At 40.7% G+C, this 21,873-nt stretch overlaps 1 protein-coding gene across 1 annotated transcript in view; it reads left to right on the plus strand.

Moving 5' to 3' along the window:
- LOC139381772 (carboxypeptidase X (M14 family), member 2) overlaps positions 1–21,873 on the plus strand; it is a 102,655-nt gene that overhangs the window by 21,854 nt on the left and 58,928 nt on the right. Inside the window, exon 3 of the mRNA XM_071125524.1 lies at positions 18,057–18,166. Coding sequence (XP_070981625.1) covers positions 18,057–18,166 — 110 coding nt within the window. The remainder of the gene's footprint in view (positions 1–18,056; positions 18,167–21,873) is intronic.

Raw genomic sequence — 21,873 nt, forward strand, 5'->3', positions numbered from 1 at the left:
TTTATATAAATATGCACTTTATCGAACAAAACATACATGTATTGTGTAACATGAAGTCCTATGAGTGTCATCTGATGAAGATCATCAAAGGTTAGTGATTCATTTTCTCTCTATTTCTGCTTTTTGTGACTCCTGTCTTTGGCTGGAAAAATGGCTGTGTTTTTCTGTGACTTGGCGGTGACCCATACCTTAAGGGAACATTTCGGCATTTCGTGTATGATCAGTGAGAAAGTCCATATTGCAAATGTACGGTCCCTTACTAGACGTCCGAAATCGTTTGTAAAATTCGCGGTCGGCGTCGGGCCGTGCGGTAGGGCCAGACCTACCGGGAAGTCATCAAATGAACTTTGTCGGACATTCGGTTTCCGTTTTATAAAATAAACAAGTTTTTGACCGTTTTTCCGCTATCCCGGAATTTCCCACAAGAGGGCATACGGAATCATATGGCAATTTGGCAAAACATCACGAATCACGACGGGGCCTTATCTCGAAAACGGAAAATATTTCGAAGCCGAAACTTGGTGAGCGTAGGTTTGGCATAATGGGCAGTTGGCCCCGAACAAGATGGCGTCTAGGCCTCGACGGTTTTTGAGTTATGGCCGTTTTTCTGGGATTAAAGGTCCTAAATGGAAATAGAGAAATTATTTTTCCACTTCAGGTCAAAGTCAAGGAGCCTCCGGTGTCAATAAAAAAAGAACCAGCCATTTATCTATCGTCATTTAAGAGAAACGGAACAATGACAACTTGGCGATGGTCACAAATAGGCGTTTTTTTTTTTCAACGGTTACAGATCCAGTTGCAGGGTGTTCATACGAATCTTTTTAAAGTGTGCTGCGGAGCTCTGCGAGATTTCTGTGATTTTCTATGATTTTCTGAAATAACACACACATACTAAACCCTCCGTAAATAACTCAGTTGTTAACGTAAAGACTTAAAACTCAGGATTCTGTAACAGCATACCCCAATGAGGATATGTGGTGATTTATAGCTTCCTGTGCCAACCGGAAGTGCCATAATTGGTGTCTCAGGGGCTGTTTCAAAGGGTTAAAAAAGTCTGATCTGTCCAAAACTTCATATATGTGATTAGGCAACCCCCATGAACTGTAAATCAGTCATTTTTCCCCAAAAAATTCAAAGGAAAAAAAAATCACACTAAAACACAACTTGAATGGAGGGACGTATTGGGGTGCGTAGAGACAGACAGTGGCTGCAATAGTTAGCTTTGTTCGAGCTAAAAAAGAACCGTCAGACCTAGAGTTCCGAAACTTTAGAAACCTGTTCTAGACCTCCGGTCGATGGTGCGTGGTGAGTTACGTGGCTCTAGACGGTTCTCGGACCGAGAAACAGCCTCGTACATTTGCAATACCTTCAATTCATTTTGACCATTACGAAAATGACGACGTTTAGAAAAGTCTCAGAGACGCAAGGCTAGGTGCATTGAAACCGGCTCGGCCCATAGAGACAGACCCCAACGTTTCTGTCCGATAGCTCGTTCAAGGACCCCGTAGCAAGGCATGGAAAAAAGTGGATTTTCAGCACCAATTAGGGTTTTTCTCGGACACCAAATGACCTATCGAGCCGAAACTCGGGATTCGGGGTCGCCTCACATAGGACTTCACATAATGTCCGAACTGGACCCGCAGCTAGAACGTAACTATGTGTTTTACCTTTTTATTATGTTTTAAACTAAAGGCGCTGTGAATTATGGGACTGCTCTGACATATGTGATAGTTGGCTTCTAAATGAGTAGTAAAAAGTGGGTTTGGTGTCATAATGACATCTAATTGACTGATGGACACTGACTTGCTAGTTGACTTTTGTGCATTTGCAATATGTTTAAACGGAGAGGGACCATCACCAAAATGGCATTCTGAAATCAACATAAAAAATGGCATCACCATAGTCTCCAGACTGTGCTGAGTTCAACGAGCTATCCCGCTTGACCGTAGCTCGCTCGGTCTAAGCGCAACGACCATTAGAAAAGTAGGCCCAAAATGAAGCCTGCCCCACAATGTCATTTGCTTTTGAGTGACAGTGAGAGAACCGTTAGGGTGAGAAGAAAAATTCCACCACATGAATGTTCCTAAGGTCCTCCCGATCTGTACAAGCCTAACCTTGACCGTGTGGCATTAACCCTTAAGAGTAAAACAGTGTTTTTTGATCTCACAGATTACAGTGTCATCTCTCCCCATAGGAATACATTGCCTGCACCCCTAATTTCAACCTGAAGTCTATATGGGTTATGAATGCCGTATGAACCTGTCTTCGGTACCAGTCCATCAGGCCACTATGAGGTCTACCTGTGTTGATTCTGAGCTTCCTGGACCAACCGGAAGTGGTTAAAATGCCCCTAAAAGTGTTTACCCATACCCTGCCTGCAGTTTGACAGACATAGTGCATTCAACCCTGTGTAAATCAGTCAGTTCTTAACGTAAGGACTTAAAACTCAGGATTCTGTAACAGCATACCCCAATGGGGATATGTGTTGATTTATAGCTTCCTGTGCCAACCGGAAGTGCCATAACTGGTGTCTCAGGGGCTGTTTCAAGGGGTTAAAAAAGTCTGATCTTTCCAAAACTTCATATGTGTGATTAGGCAACCCCCATGAACTGTAAATCAGTCATTTTTCCCAAAAAAAATCAAAGGAAAAAAAAATCACACTAAAACACACCTTGGATGGAGGGACGTATTGGGGTGCGTAGAGACAGACAGTGGCTGCAATAGTTAGCTTTGTTGGAGCTAAAAAAGAACCGTCAGACCTAGAGTTCCGAAACTTTAGAAACCTGTTCTAGACCTCCGGTTGATGGTGCGTGGTGAGTTACGTGGCTCTAGACGGTTCTCGGACCGAGAAACAGCCTCGTACATTTGCAATACCTTCAATTCATTTTGACCATTACGAAAATGACGACGTTTAGAAAAGTCTCAGAGACGCAAGGCTAGGTGCATTGAAACCGGCTCGGCCCATAGAGACGGACCCCGACGTGCCTGTCCGATAGCTCGTTCAAGGACCCCGTAGCAAGGCATGGAAAAAAGTGGATTTTCAGCACCAATTAGGGTTTTTCTCGGACACCAAATGACCTATCGAGCCGAAACTCGGGATTCGGGGTCGCCTCACATAGGCCTTCACATAATGTCCGAACTGGACCCGCAGCTAGAACGTAACTATGTGTTTTACCTTTTTATTATGTTTTAAACCGAAGGCGCTGTGAATTATGGGACTGCTCTGACATATGTGATAGTTGGCTACTAAATGAGTAGGAAAAAGTGGGTTTGGTGTCAATTGATATCCATTTGGTGTCATAATGACATCTAATTGACTGATGGACACTGACTTGCTAGTTGACTTTTGTACATTTGCAATATGTTTAAACGGAGAGGGACCATCACCAAAACGGCATTCTGAAATCAACACAAAAAATGGCATCACCATAGTCTCCAGACTGTGCCGAGTTCAAGGAGACGCCCCGCTTGACCGTAGCTCGTTCTGAGTGCAGCAAACTTGAAAAAAAGAAGGCCCAAAATGAAGCCTGCACCACAATGTCATTTGCTTTTGGGTGACAGTGAGAGAACCGTTAGAGTGAGAAGAAAAATTGCACCACATGAATGTTCCTAAGGTCCTCCCGATCTGAACAAGCCTAACCTTGACCGTGTGGCATTAACCCTTAACAGTAAAACAGTGTTTTTTGATCTCACAGATTACAGTGTCATCTCTCCCCATAGGAATACATTGCCTGCACCCCTAATTTCAACCTGAGGCCTATGTGGGTTATGAATGCCGTATGAACCTGTCTTCGGTACCAGTCCATCAGGCCACTATGAGGTCTACCTGTGTTGATTCTAAGCTTCCTGGACCAACCGGAAGTGGTTAAAATGCCCCTAAAAGTGTTTACCCATACACTGCATGCAGTTTGATAGACATAGTGCATTCAACCCTGTGTAGATCAGTCAATTCTTAACGTAAGGACTTAAAACTCAGGATTCTGTAACAGCATACCCCAATGAGGATATGTGTTGATTTATAACTTCCTGTGCCAACCGGAAGTGCCATAATTGGTGTCTCAGGGGCTGTTTCGAAGGGTTAAAAAAGTCTGATCTTTCCAAAACTTCATATGTGTGATTAGGCAACCCCCATGAACTGTAAATCAGTCATTTTTCCCAAAAAAATTCAAAGGAAAAAAAAATCACACTAAAACACAACTTGGAAGGAGGGACGTATTGGGGTGCGTAGAGACAGACAGTGGCTCCAATACTTAGCTTTGTTGGAGCTAAAAAAGAACCGTCGGACCTAGAGTTCCGAAACTTTAGAAACCTGTTCTAGACCTCCCGTAGATGGTGCGTGGTGAGTTACGTGGCTCTAGAAGGTTCTCGGACCGAGAAACAGCCTCGTACATTTGAAATAACTTCAATTCATTTTTGCATCACGAAAATGACGACATTTAGAAATGTCCCAGAGTCGCAAGACTAGGTGCATTGCAAACGTCTCGGCCCATATAGACAGACCCCAACGTTTCTGTCCAATAGCTCATTCAAGGACCCCGTAGCAAGTCATGGAAAATAGTGGATTTTCAGCACCAATTAGGGTTTTTCTCGGACACCAAATGACCTATCGAGCCGAAACTTGGGATTCGGGGTCGCCTCAGCTAGGCCAACACATAACATAAGAAATGGACCCGCAGCTAGAACGTAACTACGTGTTTTATGGTTTTTTTATGGTTTGAACCGAAGGGGTTGTGAATTTTGGGCCAGCTCTGAAGTATGTAATAGTTGGCTACTAAACGAGTTGGAAAAAGTGGGTTTGGTGTCAGTTTGTATCAGTTTGGTGGTCAGAATGATATCTAATTGACTGATGGACTCTTGTCCACTTGACTCTTGTACATTTGCAATATGATCCTATAGTGAAAAAACATCACCAAAAGCGACATTCTGAAATCAACCCAAACGAGCGATTGAGATGGCCCAGAATCACTGCAAAGCCATCCCGAGTTCATCGGGCCAGTCAATTTCACATTCCTGCAAGATTTTTATAGCATGACAAATTCGTGATGGTATCTGCCCTTTAAAACATATTGCAAATGCACAGTGACTTTGAAAAAGTAAGGAAACATAAACAAAAAAAATCAAACTTTTTTTTTTTTGGGTGACCAGTTGCACGTGCATTTGCAATATGATTCTATAGTGAAAAAACATATTGCAAATGCACAGTGACTTTGAAAAAGTAAGGAAACATAAACAAAAAAAATCTAAAAAATGTTTGGGGGGATGACCAGTTGCATGTGCATTTGCAATATGATTCTATAGTGAAAAAACATATTGCAAATGCACAGTGACTTTGAAAAAGTAAGGAAACATAAACAAAAAAAATCCAAAATTTTTTTGGGGGGTGACCAGTTGTACGTGCATTTGCAATATGATTCTATAGTGAAAAAACATATTGCAAATGCACAGTGACTTTGAAAAAGTAAGGAAACATAAACAAAAAAAATCTAAATTTTTTTTGGGGGGATGACCAGTTGCATGTGCATTTGCAATATGATTCTATAGTGAAAAAACATATTGCAAATGCACAGTGACTTTGAAAAAGTAAGGAAAAATAAACAAAAAAAAATCTAATTTTTTTGGGGGGGGATGACCAGTTGCACGTGCATTTGCAATATGATTCTATAGTGAAAAAACATATTGCAAATGCACAGTGACTTTGAAAAAGTAAGGAAAAATAAACAAAAAAAAATCTAATTTTTTGGGGGGGGGATGACCAGTTGCACGTGCATTTGCAATATGATTCTATAGTGAAAAAACATATTGCAAATGCACAGTGACTTTGAAAAAGTAAGGAAAAATAAACAAAAAAAATCTAAAAATTTTTTTGGGGGATGACCAGTTGCACGTGCATTTGCAATATGATTCTATAGTGAAAAAACATATTGCAAATGCACAGTGACTTTGAAAAAGTAAGGAAACATAAACAAAAAAAATCTAAATTTTTTTGGGGGGGATGACCAGTTGCATGTGCATTTGCAATATGATTCTATAGTGAAAAAACATATTGCAAATGCACAGTGACTTTGAAAAAGTAAGGAAACATAAACAAAAAAAATCTAAATTTTTTTTGGGGGGATGACCAGTTGCATGTGCATTTGCAATATGATTCTATAGTGAAAAAACATATTGCAAATGCACAGTGACTTTGAAAAAGTAAGGAAACATAAACAAAAAAAATCTAAATTTTTTGGGGGGGGATGACCAGTTGCATGTGCATTTGCCATATGATTCTATAGTGAAAAAACATATTGCAAATGCACAGTGACTTTGAAAAAGTAAGGAAACATAAACAAAAAAAATCTAAAATTTTTTTGGGGGGATGACCAGTTGCATGTGCATTTGCAATATGATTCTATAGTGAAAAAACATATTGCAAATGCACAGTGACTTTGAAAAAGTAAGGAAAAATAAACAAAAAAAAATCTAATTTTTTTTGGGGGGGATGACCAGTTGCACGTGCATTTGCAATATGATTCTATAGTGAAAAAACATATTGCAAATGCACAGTGACTTTGAAAAAGTAAGGAAAAATAAACAAAAAAAATCTAATTTTTTTTTGGGGGGATGACCAGTTGCACGTGCATTTGCAATATGATTCTATAGTGAAAAAACATATTGCAAATGCACAGTGACTTTGAAAAAGTAAGGAAACATAAACAAAAAAAATCTAAAATTTTTTGGGGGGGATGACCAGTTGCATGTGCATTTGCAATATGATTCTATAGTGAAAAAACATATTGCAAATGCACAGTGACTTTGAAAAAGTAAGGAAACATAAACAAAAAAAATCTAAATTTTTTTTGGGGGGATGACCAGTTGCATGTGCATTTGCAATATGATTCTATAGTGAAAAAACATATTGCAAATGCACAGTGACTTTGAAAAAGTAAGGAAACATAAACAAAAAAAATCCAAATTTTTTATTTTTGGGTGACCAGTTGCACGTGCATTTGCAATATGATTCTATAGTGAAAAAACATATTGTAAATGCACAGTGACTTTGAAAAAGTAAGGAAACATAAACCAAAAAAATCTACATTTTTTTGGGGGGGGGGTGACCAGTTGCATGTGCATTTGCAATATGATTCTATAGTGAAAAAACATCACCAAAAGCGACATTCTGAAATCAACCCAAACGAGCGATTGAGATGACCCAGAATCACTGCAAAGCCATCCCGAGTTCATCGGGCCAGTCAATTTCACATTCCTGCAGGATTTTTATAGCATGACAAATTCGTGATGGTACCTGCCCATTAAAACATATTGCAAATGCACAGTGACTTTGAAAAAGTAAGGAAACATAGAATCAAATTATTATTTTTTGGGTTACCAGTTGCACATTTCAGATCACCAGTTGCACATTTCAGATCACCAGTTGCACATTTCAGATCACCAGTTGCACGGAGGAAAATCGTTACTTTTGACTTTGACTTTTGACTTCCTATGAAATCATATTCCAAATGGAGAAAACATATGCCTTATGCACTAGTAAAAAAAAAAAAAAAATGATAATAAAGTATGACTAAAGTATGTTGATAAAGTTCTTATACATGTGTAATTGACATAAAAATTGAAAGAATTTTGAAAAACGGTCCAGAAAGCACTTTTTTAAGGATGTGTGAAGTTTTTTACCAAATTTTGACATTTTTGACTTTTGACTTTTGACTTCCTATGAAATCATATTGCAAATGGACAAAACATATGCCTTATGCGCATGTAATTAAAAAAATTAATTGGCAATTGCCATTTGGCATTTGCCATATACTTTGCACGAATCAACGCCGCTTTGGGTGGTATTGGACATCGTGTACATGGTTTGTCCAATGCCAATATCTTGACATTCATTTTTGTACAAATCAGGGGGGTATTCCCTTACATAATCGTTTGTGGTGCTTTCGCAGTAAAGCCAAATCGGACACTGTGGTGGGATTAACAACAAGATTACCTTTAAAATGGTATGAGATACTTGTATGTTTGAGGAATTTTAATTATGAGATTTCTGTTGTTTTGAATTTGGCGCCCTGCACTTTCACTGGCTGTTGTCATTTCATCCCGTTATCTCACCCATAAGACGTTTTTGGATGACCCGAACCAAATTTACATAGAAATGTAGTTGCACATCTGTCATTCTCATTGAAAGTGAGTCTAAAAAGCGGTAGATCTGTTCTACGTGCGCTATGTCTACGCTTCCCGTTCTTAAATTTGTTTTTTTGCATCTTTTAATTTCAGTTTTGTGCTTCAAAACAGCTGTGGGAAAAACAACCGTTTATTGAAAGGATATTTCACCGCGGTTTAGATGTTTCTCGACACCACGTGTCAAACTCACCGCGGTTTAGATGTTTCTCGACACCACGTGTCAAACTCACCGCGGTTTAGATGTTTCTCGACACCACGTGTCAAACTCACCGCGGTTTAGATGGGCCAACAGTTTGATTCGTGCTCGACAGGATGGCATGTACTCTGTTTTTCCTGTTAGCTTGTGCTCTTGGTATGTTCCAAACGGCACCCTATTCCCTATATAGTGCACTATATAGAGAAGAGTGTGGCGTTTGGAATGCTCTCTCTCTCTCTCTTTCTTTCTCTCTCTCTCTCTCTCTCTCTCTCGCTCTCTCTCTCTTCTCTCTCTCTCTCTCTCTCTCTCTCTCTCTCTCTCTCTGTCTCTCTCCTCTCTCTCTCTCTCTCTCTCTCTCTCTCTCTCTCTCTCTCTCACTCTCTCTCTCTCTCTCTCTCTGTGTGTGGATGTTAAGCCTGCTGTGAGAGCTCAGGTTGACCCTAATGAGTTCTGATGCCACGCTGAACAAACACCGCTGGGTCTAGGTACTGTGTTGTATGGGCTTGTCCCAAATGGCACCGTGTTCCCTACAGATGTGCCGTCTTAATTTGATCACCCTGTTGCAGGAGAAAAAAAGGCTTCTGAACTTTGTAAGTTTCCACTTTAAAATTTCAGATTTGAATTTGACTTTTGGGACATTTGGGACACAAATAGTGTGTGTACAGGTAACAGCCAACACAATAGAAACATTTGAGTAAATGAGGGGACACAAAGTATTTTGAAACAGGTGCTTCCACACAGGTGTGTTTTCTGAGTTCATTAAGCAACTAACATCCCATCATACTTAGGGTGATGTATTAAAATGCTGAGCAGGCCATTATTTTGGCTACCGTGGCTATGCCCCCAATAGGATGGAAATACCCCCATCCACAGGGTATTGGTGGTCACTGAAGGTATTTGATGTAAACCATTAGCCATGGTCGTCTCAATCACCAGATCTCAACCCGTATGGGAGATTCTGGAGCCGGCGCCTGAGACGCCGTTTTCCCTCCATCCATCAACGGAACACTAAATGATGGAATTTCTCACGGAAGAATGATGTCACAATAGAGTTCCAGACACCTGTAGAATCTCTATCAAGGTGCATTGAAGCTGTTCTGGCTGCTGGTGGCCCAACACCCTATTAAGACACGTTATGTTAGTAGTTACCTGTTCTGGTCCAACACCCCATTAATACACGTTATGTTAGTAGTTACCTGTTCTGGTCCAACACCCTATTAAGACACGTTATGTTAGTAGTTACCTGTTCTGGTGGTCCAACACCCTATTAAGACACGTTATGTTAGTAGTTACCTGTTCTGGTGGTCCAACACCCTATTAAGACACGTTATGTTAGTAGTTACCTGTTCTGGTCCAACACCCTATTAAGACACGTTATGTTAGTAGTTACCTGTTCTGGTCCAACACCCTATTAAGACACGTTATGTTAGTAGTAACCTGTTCTGGTCCAACACCCTATTAAGACACGTTATGTTAGTAGTTACCTGTTCTGGTGGTCCAACACCCTATTAAGACACGTTATGTTAGTAGTTACCTGTTCTGGCCCAACACCCTATTAAGACACGTTATGTTGCTGTTTCCTTTCCTACGGTATATTCTGGTTTGTTAACTCGGGGTCATATGAAGGTCAACACAGGTGCTGCCTTCCTGTATACTGTAAATACCGTACTAATTGGTCAGACCCACCGGTGGGTAAGCTGCAGGCCTGTTAGCTATTAGACTCTTATCGTACAGGATTAAATGTTTCAGTCTATTTGATAAAGCCTGCCTGGGATAAATGGACTGAGCTCTATTAATCAAACCAGTATGTGGTCTTTGGATCTCACAGGATATGGGGGATTTATGTGTCTCTCTGTTCCTGTTAGAGTATGATGGAGGATGATCCAGGGTCAGAGAGAGAGACAGTTAGAGAGAGAGAGAGTCAGATGGAGAGAGGGAGACAGGTAGAGAGAGACAGGTAGAGAGAGACACAGGTAGAGATAGAGAGACAGGTAGTGATAGAGAGACAGGCAGAGAGAGAGACAGGTAGAGAAAGAGACAGGTAGAGAGAGAGACAGGGAGTGATAGAGTGACAGGTAGAGAGAGAGACAGGTAGAGAGAGAGAGAGAGACAGGTAGAGAGAGAGACAGGTAGAGAGAGAGACAGGTAGAGAGAGAGAGACAGGTAGAGAGAGAGACAGGTAGAGTGAGAGAGACAGGTAGAGAGAGAGACAGGTAGAGAGAGAGAGAGAGAAGGATAGAGAGAGACAGGTAGAGAGAGAGACAGGTAGAGAGAGAGACAGGTAGTGATAGAGAGGCAAGTAGAGATAGAGAGACAGGTAGTGATAGTGACTTTCCAATTCCATACAGATACTCATACCATTCCATACAGATACACATACCATTCCATACAGACACTCATACCATACCATTCCATACCATTCCATACAGATACTCATACCATTCCATTCCATTCCATACAGATACTCATACCATTCCATACAGATACTCATACCATTCCATACAGATACTCATACCATTCCATACAGATACACATACCATTCCATACAGATACTCATACCATTCCATACAGATACTCATACCATTCCATTACATACAGATACACATACCATTCCATACAGATACTCATACCATTCCATACAGATACTCATACCATTCCATTCCATACAGATACTCATACCATTCCATTCCATACAGATACTCATAGCATTCCATTCCATACAGATACTCATACCATTCCATTCCATACAGATACTCATACCATTCCATTCCATACAGATACTCATACCATTCCATTCCATACAGATACTCATAGCATTCCATTCCATACAGATACACATACCATTCCATACAGATACTCATACCATTCCATACAGATACTCATACCATTCCATACAGATACTCATACCATTCCATACAGATACTCATACCATTCCATACAGATACACATACCATTCCATACAGCTACTCATACCATTCCATACAGATACTCATTCCATTCCATACAGATACTCATACCATTCCATACAGATACACATACCATTCCATACAGATACTCATACCATTCCATACAGATACTCATACCATTCCATTCCATACAGATACTCATACCATTCCATACAGACACTCATACCATTCCATTCCTTACAGATACTCATACCATTCCATTCCATACAGATAATCATACCATTCCATACAGATACTCATACCATTCCATTCCATACAGATACTCATACCATTCCATTCCATACAGATACTCATACCATACCATACAGATACTCATACCATTCCATTCCATACAGATACTCATACCATACCATTCCATACAGATACACATACCATTTCATACAGATACTCATACCATTCCATACAGATACTAATAATATTCCATTCCATACAGATACTCATACCATACCATACAGATACTCATACCATTCCATACAGATACTCATACCATTCCATTCAGATACTCATACCATTCCATTCCAGACAGATACTCATACCATACCATTCCATACAGATACACATACCATTTCATACAGATACTCATACCATTCCATACAGATACTAATAATATTCCATTCCATACAGATACTCATACCATACCATACAGATACTCATACCATTCCATACAGATACTCATACCATTCCATTCAGATACTCATACCATTCCATTCCAGACAGATACTCATACCATACCATTCCATACAGATACTCATACCATTCCATACAGATACTCATACCATTCCATACAGATACTCATACCATTCCATACAGATACTCATTCCATTCCATACAGATACTCATACCATTCCATACAGATACTCATACCATTCCATACAGATACTCATACCATTCCATACAGATACTCATTCCATTCCATACAGATACTCATACCATTCCATTCCATACCATACCATACCATTTCATACAGATACTCATTCCATTCCATACAGATACTCATACCATTTCATTCCATACAGATACTCATACCAATCCATACATATACTCATACCATTCCATTCCATACAGATACTCATACCATTCCATACAGACACTCATACCATTCCATTCCATATAGATACTCATTCCATTCCATACAGATACTCATACCATTCCATTCCATACAGATACTCATACCATTCCATACAGATACTCATACCATTCCATTCCATACAGATACTCATACCATTCCATACAGATACTCATTACATTCCAAACAGATACTCATTCCATTCCATACAGATACTCATACCATTCCATTCCATACAGATACTCATACCATTCCATTCCATTCCATACAGATACTCATACCATTCCATACAGATACTCATACCATTCCATACAGATACACATACCATTCCATTCCATACAGATACTCATACCATACCATTCCATACAGATACTCATACCATTCCATACAGATACTAGTACCATTCCATACAGATACTCATACCATTCCATTCCATTCAGATACTCATACCATTCCATTCCATACAGATACTCATTCCATTCCATAAAGATACTCATACCATTCCATTGCATACCATACCATACCATTTCATACAGATACTCATACCATTCCATTCCATACAGATACTCATACCATTCCATACAGATACTCATACCATTCCATACAGATACACATACCATTCCATACAGATACTCATACCATTCCATTCCATACAGATACTCATTCCATTCCATACAGATACTCATACCATTCCATTGCATACCATACCATACCATTTCATACAGATACACATTCCATTCCATACAGATACTCATTCCATTCCATACAGATACTCATACCATTCCATTGCATACCATACCATACCATTTCATACAGATACTCATACCATTCCATACAGATACTCATACCATTCCATACAGATACACATACCATTCCATTCCATACAGATACTCATTCCATTCCATACAGATACACATACCATTCCATTCCATACAGATACTCATTCCATTCCATACAGATACTCATACCATTCCATTCCATACAGATACTCATACCATTCCATACAGATACTCATACCATTCCATTCCATACAGATACTCATACCATTCCATACAGATACTCATTACATTCCATACAGATACTCATTCCATTCCATACAGATACTCATACCATTCCATTCCATACAGATACTCATACCATTCCATTCCATTCCATACAGATACTCATACCATTCCATACAGATACTCATACCATTCCATACAGATACACATACCATTCCATTCCATACAGATACTCATACCATACCATTCCATACAGATGCTCATACCATTCCATACAGATACTCATACCATTCCATACAGATACTCATACCATTCCATTCCATTCAGATACTCATACCATTCCATTCCATACAGATACTCATTCCATTCCATACAGATACTCATACCATTCCATTGCATACCATACCATACCATTTCATACAGATACTCATACCATTCCATTCCATACAGATACTCATACCATTCCATACAGATACTCATACCATTCCATACAGATACACATACCATTCCATACAGATACTCATACCATTCCATTCCATACAGATACTCATTCCATTCCATACAGATACTCATACCATTCCATTGCATACCATACCATACCATTTCATACAGATACTCATTCCATTCCATACAGATACTCATTCCATTCCATACAGATACTCATACCATTCCATTGCATACCATACCATACCATTTCATACAGATACTCATTCCATTCCATACAGATACTCATTCCATTCCATACAGATACTCATACCATTCCATTGCATACCATACCATACCATTTCATACAGATACTCATACCATTCCATACAGATACTCATTCCATTCCATACAGATACACATACCATTCCATTCCATACAGATACTCATTCCATTCCATACAGATACTCATACCATTCCATTGCATACCATACCATACCATTCCATACAGATACTCATACCATTCCATTCCATACAGATACTCATACCATTCCATACAGATACTCATACCATTCCATACAGATACACATACCATTCCATTCCATACAGATACTCATACCATACCATTCCATACTCATACCATACCATACCATTCCATTCCATACCATTTCATACAGATACAAATGCCATTTTCTGAGGAAGTGAAGAATTCAATAGTCAACTGCATCTGCTTCTAATTCAGCGTGTCATCCTGTTCATATGTGACAGCCAACTCTGTCTCCACCGACGTACCAAACATAATAGATTTGGCCATGAGACAGCAGCGTATTGGAAACCATGCGCAGGCCGTGCTGCATGTACAAACAGACGTATGCCCGGGCAGAAATGGCTGCTTTGAAAATCTCCCAGAGCTGTGGTTTAGTTTGGAGTGGTCTCTCTCCTCCCAAACATCACGATCATGGGCCCATATCCACAAATCATCTCAGAGTAAGAGATGTAGTCTAGGATCAGGTCCCCCCCTCACCCCTGTCTATATAATGGTATCTATTGTTATATTAAAAACCCTAAACTGATCTTCGATCAGCACCCGCACCCCTGTTCATATAAGAGTCATTGTTATATAAAAACCCTAAACTGATCTTAGATCAGGTCCCCCACCCCTGTTCATATAAGAGTCATTGTTATATAAAAACCCTAAACTGATCTTAGATCAGCACTCCTCCTCTGTTTGAATACCAAGAAGCTGTTAGACCATCTGGTGGTCAGCTTCCCAAATGGACCCCTTTCGCTATTATAGTGCACTACTTGGCCCCTATGGACCTTGGTTAAAAGTAGTGCACTTCATAGGGATTTAGAGGGCCATTTGGGAAGCGGAACTTGGTTTTCACTAGAGGAGATCACTCATTTGAACTTTGGGTGTCTCACTGGGTGACGTCACCTCATTCCAGGACTCTTTAGGAGACGGGTCGGAAAAATCACAGATCACACCCGATGGTCTCTAATCTGGTGAGTGAAGCATCTGTATCTCTATAAACAGTGTCTTGGTAGAGCAGTGTCTTGGTAGGGCAGTGACTTGGTAGGGCAGTAACTTGGTAGAGCAGTGTCTTGGTAGGGCAGTGTCTTTGTAGGGCAGTAACTTGGTAGAGTAGTGTCTTGGTAGGGCAGTAACTTGGTAGGGCAGTGTCTTGGTAGGGCAGTGTCTTGGTAGAGCAGTGTCTTGGTAGAGCAGTGTCTTGGTAGGGCAGTGTCTTGGTAGGGCAGTGTCTTGGTAGAGCAGTGTCTTGGTAGGGCAGTAACTTGGTAGAGCAATGTCTTGGTAGGGCAGTAACTTGGTAGAGCAGTGTCTTGGTAGGGCAGTGTCTTAGTAGGGCAGTGTCTTGGTAGGGCAGTAACTTGGTAGAGCAGTGTCGTGGTAGGGCAGTGTCTTGGTAGGGCAGTGTCTTGGTAGGACAGTAACTTGGTAGAGCAGTAACTTGGTAGAGTAGTGTCTTGGTAGAGCAGTGTCTTTGTAGGGCAGTAACTTGGTAGAGGTAACTTGGTAGAGTAGTGTCTTGGTAGGACAGTAACTTGGTAGAGCAGTGTCTTGGTAGAGTAGTGTCTTGGTAGGGCAGTGTCTTGGTAGGACAGTAACTTGGTATTTTTTTTTTATTTTTTTATTTTACCTTTATTTAACCAGGCAAGTCAGTTAAGAACAAATTCTTATTTTCAATGACGGCCTGGGAACAGTGGGTTAACTGCCTGTTCAGGGGCAGAACGACAGATTTGTACCTTGTCAGCTCGGGGGTTTGAACTCGCAACCTTCCGGTTACTAGTCCAACGCTCTAACCACTAGGCTACCCTGCCGCCCCAGAGCAGTAACTTGGTAGGGCAGTGTCTTTGTAGGGCAGTAACTTGGTAGGGCAGTGTCTTTGTAGGGCAGTAACTTGGTAGAGCATTGTCTTGGTAGGGCAGTGTCTTGGTAGGGCAGTGTCTTGGTAGAGCAGTAACTTGGTAGGGCAGTAACTTGGTAGAGCAGTTTCTGGTATGGCAGTAACTTGGTAGGGCAGTGTCTTGGTAGAGCAGTGTCTTGATAGAGCAGTGTCTTGGTAGAGCAGTGTCTTGGTAGGGCAGTGTCTTGATAGGCAGTGTCTTGATAGAGCATTATCTTGGTAGGGCAGTGTCTTGGTAGGGCAGTGTCTTGATAGGCAGTGTCTTGATAGAGCATTATCTTGGTAGGGCAGTGTCTTGGTAGGGCAGCTTCTTTTTGGCAAAGCAGTTTAATAAATAGTATATACTGCACACACACACACACACACACACACACACACACACACACACACACACACACACACACACACACACACACAGCAGCGAAGAATGTGTGTGTGTGTCTATGTGAATAGTCTCTAAGGTGCAGATGAACAGCAGGTCTGAGCCGGTAGACAGCTTGGGTTATCTGTTCAGCAGTCTGATGGTCTGCTGGTAGAAGCTCCGACCCGACACTCCGATCCCGTTTGCCAGATGGTAACGGAGTGAACAGTCCGTAGCTCGGTTGACTGGAGTCCTTGACGATCTTCCGGGCCTTCCTGAGACGCGTGGTGTAAAATGTCTTGTGGGGCAGGGAGCTCACTCCCAGTGATGTACTGGGCCGTCCGCACCACCCTCTTGTGGTTGAGGCCGGTGCAGTTGCCGTACCAGGCGGTGATGCAGCCAGACCAGATGCTCTCAATGGTGCATCTATAGACGTTGTTGAAGATCTGAGGGGCCAAGACAAATTTCTTCAGTCGCTTCAGTCGCTGTGATGTGTCCTCTTGAAGCGATTGACCCTCTCCTCTGCAGCCACGTCAATGTGGATGGGGGGTCGTGCCCCCCCCCCCCCCCCCCTGTTTCCTGCAGTCCACTATCAGCTCCTTGGTCCTGCTGATGTTGAGGGAGAGGTTGTTGTCCCGACAACACACTGCCAGGTCTCTGACCTCCTCCCTGTAGGCTGTCTCATTGTCGTCACTGATCAGAACTACCACTGTCGGGTTGTCAACAAACGATGATGGAGTCGTGTTTTGCCACGTACTCGTGGGTGAACAGTGTGTGTGTGTGTGTGTGTGTGTGTGTGTGTGTGTGTGTGTGTGTATTGATTGGTGTGTCTCTAATTCCAGCATCTTAGCCGTCTCATCTTCTACCTCTTTTTATTGGTCAGCCCTGATAATGGTTCCACAGTACTAACCAATCAGAATGCCCTCCCATTGGACTGGAGACCAGAGTACTAACCAATCAGAATGCCCTCCCATTGGACTGGAGACCAGAGTACTAACCATGTGGTTTAGTTCCTTCACAGTACTATCCGTGTGGTTTAGTTCCTTCACAGTACTATCCGTGTGGTTTAGTTCCTTCACAGTACTGACCATGTGGTTTAGTTCCTTCACAGTACTATCCGTGTGGTTTAGTTCCTTCACAGTACTAACCATGTAGTTTAGATCCTTCACAGTACTAACCATGTGGTTTAGTTCCTTCACAGTACTAACCATGTGGTTTAGTTCCTTCACAGTACTGACCATGTGGTTTAGTTCCTTCACAGTACTAAACATGTGGTTTAGATCCTTCACAGTACTATCCATGTGGTTTAGTTCCTTCACAGTACTGACCATGTAGTTTAGATCCTTCACAGTACTAACCATGTGGTTTAGTTCCTTCACAGTACTAACCATGTAGTTTAGATCCTTCACAGTACTAACCGTGTGGTTTTGTTCCTTCAGAATGCCCTCCAATGGGACTAGAGACCCTGAAGATTGATGACTTTCAGCTCCATGCCTCCACGATGAGACGTTACGGGCTGGGAGCACACAGAGGACGCCTCAACATACAGGTCGGTCAGGAATAGTGTGTCAAGGAGAGAGAAGTTTGTAAAGGATAGAGGTTCGTTGAACTGTGTGGCTCAGGTGGTAAGAGCATGGTGGTTGGTTTATATTTCCACAGAGATCACATATGGATGTTGACTACCGGTTAAACGTTTTACAACACCTACCCGTTAAAGAGTTTTCTTCTTAATTTTTTAAAACTATTTTCTATATTGTAGAATAATAGTGAAGACATCAAAACTATGAAATAACACATATGGAATCATGTAGTAACTAAAAAAAAGTGTTAAACAAATCAAAATATTTTTTTTATTTGAGATTATTCAAAGTAGCCACCCTTTGCCTTGATGACAGATTTGCACTCTCGTGGCGTTCTCTTAACCAGCTTCACCTGGAATGAACAGTTAAAGGTCATGGGTACCAAATGCAGCTTTAGTTTAATAGGACGCTGGTTGACCTACCTTGAGTTAGTTACTATAATGCTCTGCCTGTTTTGAATGCCTTGGTTCATTGACTCTACCAAATACAGTGAGCAGCTAGAAGACCTGAGGATCAGAAAAGGCCGACTGCATCAAAGAGATCAAGTACGATTACCATTAAACTGGGGGTCCATTATTATCTGACGACCATTAAACTGGGGGTCCATTATTATCTGACTACCATTAAACTGGGGGTCCATTATTATCTGACGACCATTAAACTGGGGGTCCATTATTATATGACTACCATTAAACTGGGGGTCCATTATTATCTGACTACCATTAAACTGGGGGTCCATTATTATATAGTTCCCATTAAACTGGGGGTCCATTATTATCTGACGACCATTAAACTGGGGGTCCATTAATATATAGTTCCCATTAAACTGGGGGTCCATTATTATCTGACTACCATTAAACTGGGGGTCCATTATTATCTGACTACCATTAAACTGGGGGTCCATTATTATCTGACTACCATTAAACTGGGGGTCCATTATTATACGACTACCATTAAACTGGGGGTCCATTATTATACGATTACCATTAAACTGGGGGTCCATTATTATATGACTACCATTAAACTGGGGGTCCATTATTATCTGACTACCATTAAACTGGGGGTCCATTATTATCTGACTACCATTAAACTGGGGGTCCATTATTAAATGACTACCATTAAACTGGGGGTCCATTATTATCTGACTACCATTAAACTGGGGGTCCATTATTATCTGACTACCATTAAACTGGGGGTCCATTATTATCTGACTACCATTAAACTGGGGGTCCATTATTATCTGACTACCATTAAACTGGGGGTCCATTATTATCTGACTACCATTAAACTGGGGTTCCATTATTATCTGACTACCATTAAACTGGGGGTCCATTATTATCTGACTACCATTAAACTGGGGGTCCATTATTATCTGACTACCATTAAACTGGGGGTCCATTATTATCTGACTACCATTAAACTGGGGTTCCATTATTATCTGACTACCATTAAACTGGGGGTCCATTATTATCTGACTACCATTAAACTGGGGGTCCATTATTATCTGACTACCATTAAACTGGGGGTCCATTATTAAATGACTACCATTAAACTGGGGGTCCATTATTAAATGACTACCATTAAACTGGGGGACCATTATTATCTGACTACCATTAAACTGGGGGTCCATTATTAAATGACTACCATTAAACTGGGATTCCATTATTATCTGACTACCATTAAACTGGGGGTCCATTATTATCTGACTACCATTAAACTGGGGTTCCATTATTATCTGACTACCATTAAACTGGGGGTCCATTATTATCTGACTACCATTAAACTGGGGGTCCATTATTATCTGACTACCATTAAACTGGGATTCCATTATTATGTGACTACCATTAAACTGGGGGTCCATTATTATCTGACTACCATTAAACTGGGGTTCCATTATTATATGACTACCATTAAACTGGGGGTCCATTAATATATAGTTCCCATTAAACTGGGGGTCCATTATTATATGACTACCATTCAACTGGGGATCCATTATTATCTGACTACCATTAAACTGGGGGTCCATTATTATACAGTTCCCATTAAACTGGGGGTCCATTATTATCTGACTACCATTAAACTGGGGGTCCATTATTATCTGACTACCATTAAACTGGGGGTCCATTATTATCTGACTACCATTAAACTGGGGGTCCATTATTATCTGACTACCATTAAACTGGGGGTCCATTATTATATGACTACCATTAAACTGGGGGTCCATTAATATATAGTTCCCATTAAACTGGGGGTCCATTATTATATGACTACCATTCAACTGGGGATCCATTATTATCTGACTACCATTAAACTGGGGGTCCATTATTATACAGTTCCCATTAAACTGGGGGTCCATTATTATCTGACTACCATTAAACTGGGTGTCCATTATTATACAGTTCCCATTAAACTGGGGGTCCATTATTATATGACTACCATTAAACTGGGGGTCCATTGTTATATGACTACCATTAAACTGGGGGTCCATTAATATATAGTTCCCATTAAACTGGGGTTCCATTATTATATGACTACCATTAAACTGGGGATCCATTATTATCTGACTACCATTAAACTGGGGTCCATTATTATCTGACTACCATTAAACTGGGGGTCCATTATTATCTGACTACCATTAAACTGCGGGTCCATTATTATACAGTTCCCATTAAACTGGGGGTCCATTATTATACAGTTCCCATTAAACTGGGGGTCCATTATTATCTGACTACCATTAAACTGGGGGTCCATTATTATACAGTTCCCATTAAACTGGGGGTCCATTATTATACAGTTCCCATTAAACTGGGGGTCCATTATTATCTGACTACCATTAAACTGGGGGTCCATTATTATACAGTTCCCATTAAACTGGGGGTCCATTATTATACAGTTCCCATTAAACTGGGGGTCCATTATTATACAGTTCCCATTAAACTGGGGATCCATTATTATCTGACTACCATTAAACTGGGGGTCCATTAATATATAGTTCCCATTAAACTGGGGGTCCATTATTATATGACTACCATTAAACTGGGGGTCCATTATTATCTGACTACCATTAAACTGGGGGTCCATTATTATACAGTTCCCATTAAACTGGGGGTCCATTATTATACAGTTCCCATTAAACTGGGGGTCCATTATTATACAGTTCCCATTAAACTGGGGGTCCATTATTATCTGACTACCATTAAACTGGGGGTCCATTAAAATATAGTTCCCATTAAACTGGGGGTCCATTATTATATGACTACCATTAAACTGGGGGTCCATTATTATCTGACTACCATTAAACTGGGGGTCCATTATTATATAGTTCCCATTAAACTGGGGGTCCATTATTATCTGACGACCATTAAACTGGGGGTCCATTAATATATAGTTCCCATTAAACTGGGGGTCCATTATTATCTGACTACCATTAAACTGGGGGTCCATTATTATCTGACTACCATTAAACTGGGGGTCCATTATTATCTGACTACCATTAAACTGGGGGTCCATTATTATACGACTACCATTAAACTGGGGGTCCATTATTATACGATTACCATTAAACTGGGGGTCCATTATTATATGACTACCATTAAACTGGGGGTCCATTATTATCTGACTACCATTAAACTGGGGGTCCATTATTATCTGACTACCATTAAACTGGGGGTCCATT

Source organism: Oncorhynchus clarkii, chromosome 23 (genome assembly GCF_045791955.1).
Source record: "Oncorhynchus clarkii lewisi isolate Uvic-CL-2024 chromosome 23, UVic_Ocla_1.0, whole genome shotgun sequence".
NCBI lineage: Eukaryota > Metazoa > Chordata > Actinopteri > Salmoniformes > Salmonidae > Oncorhynchus > Oncorhynchus clarkii.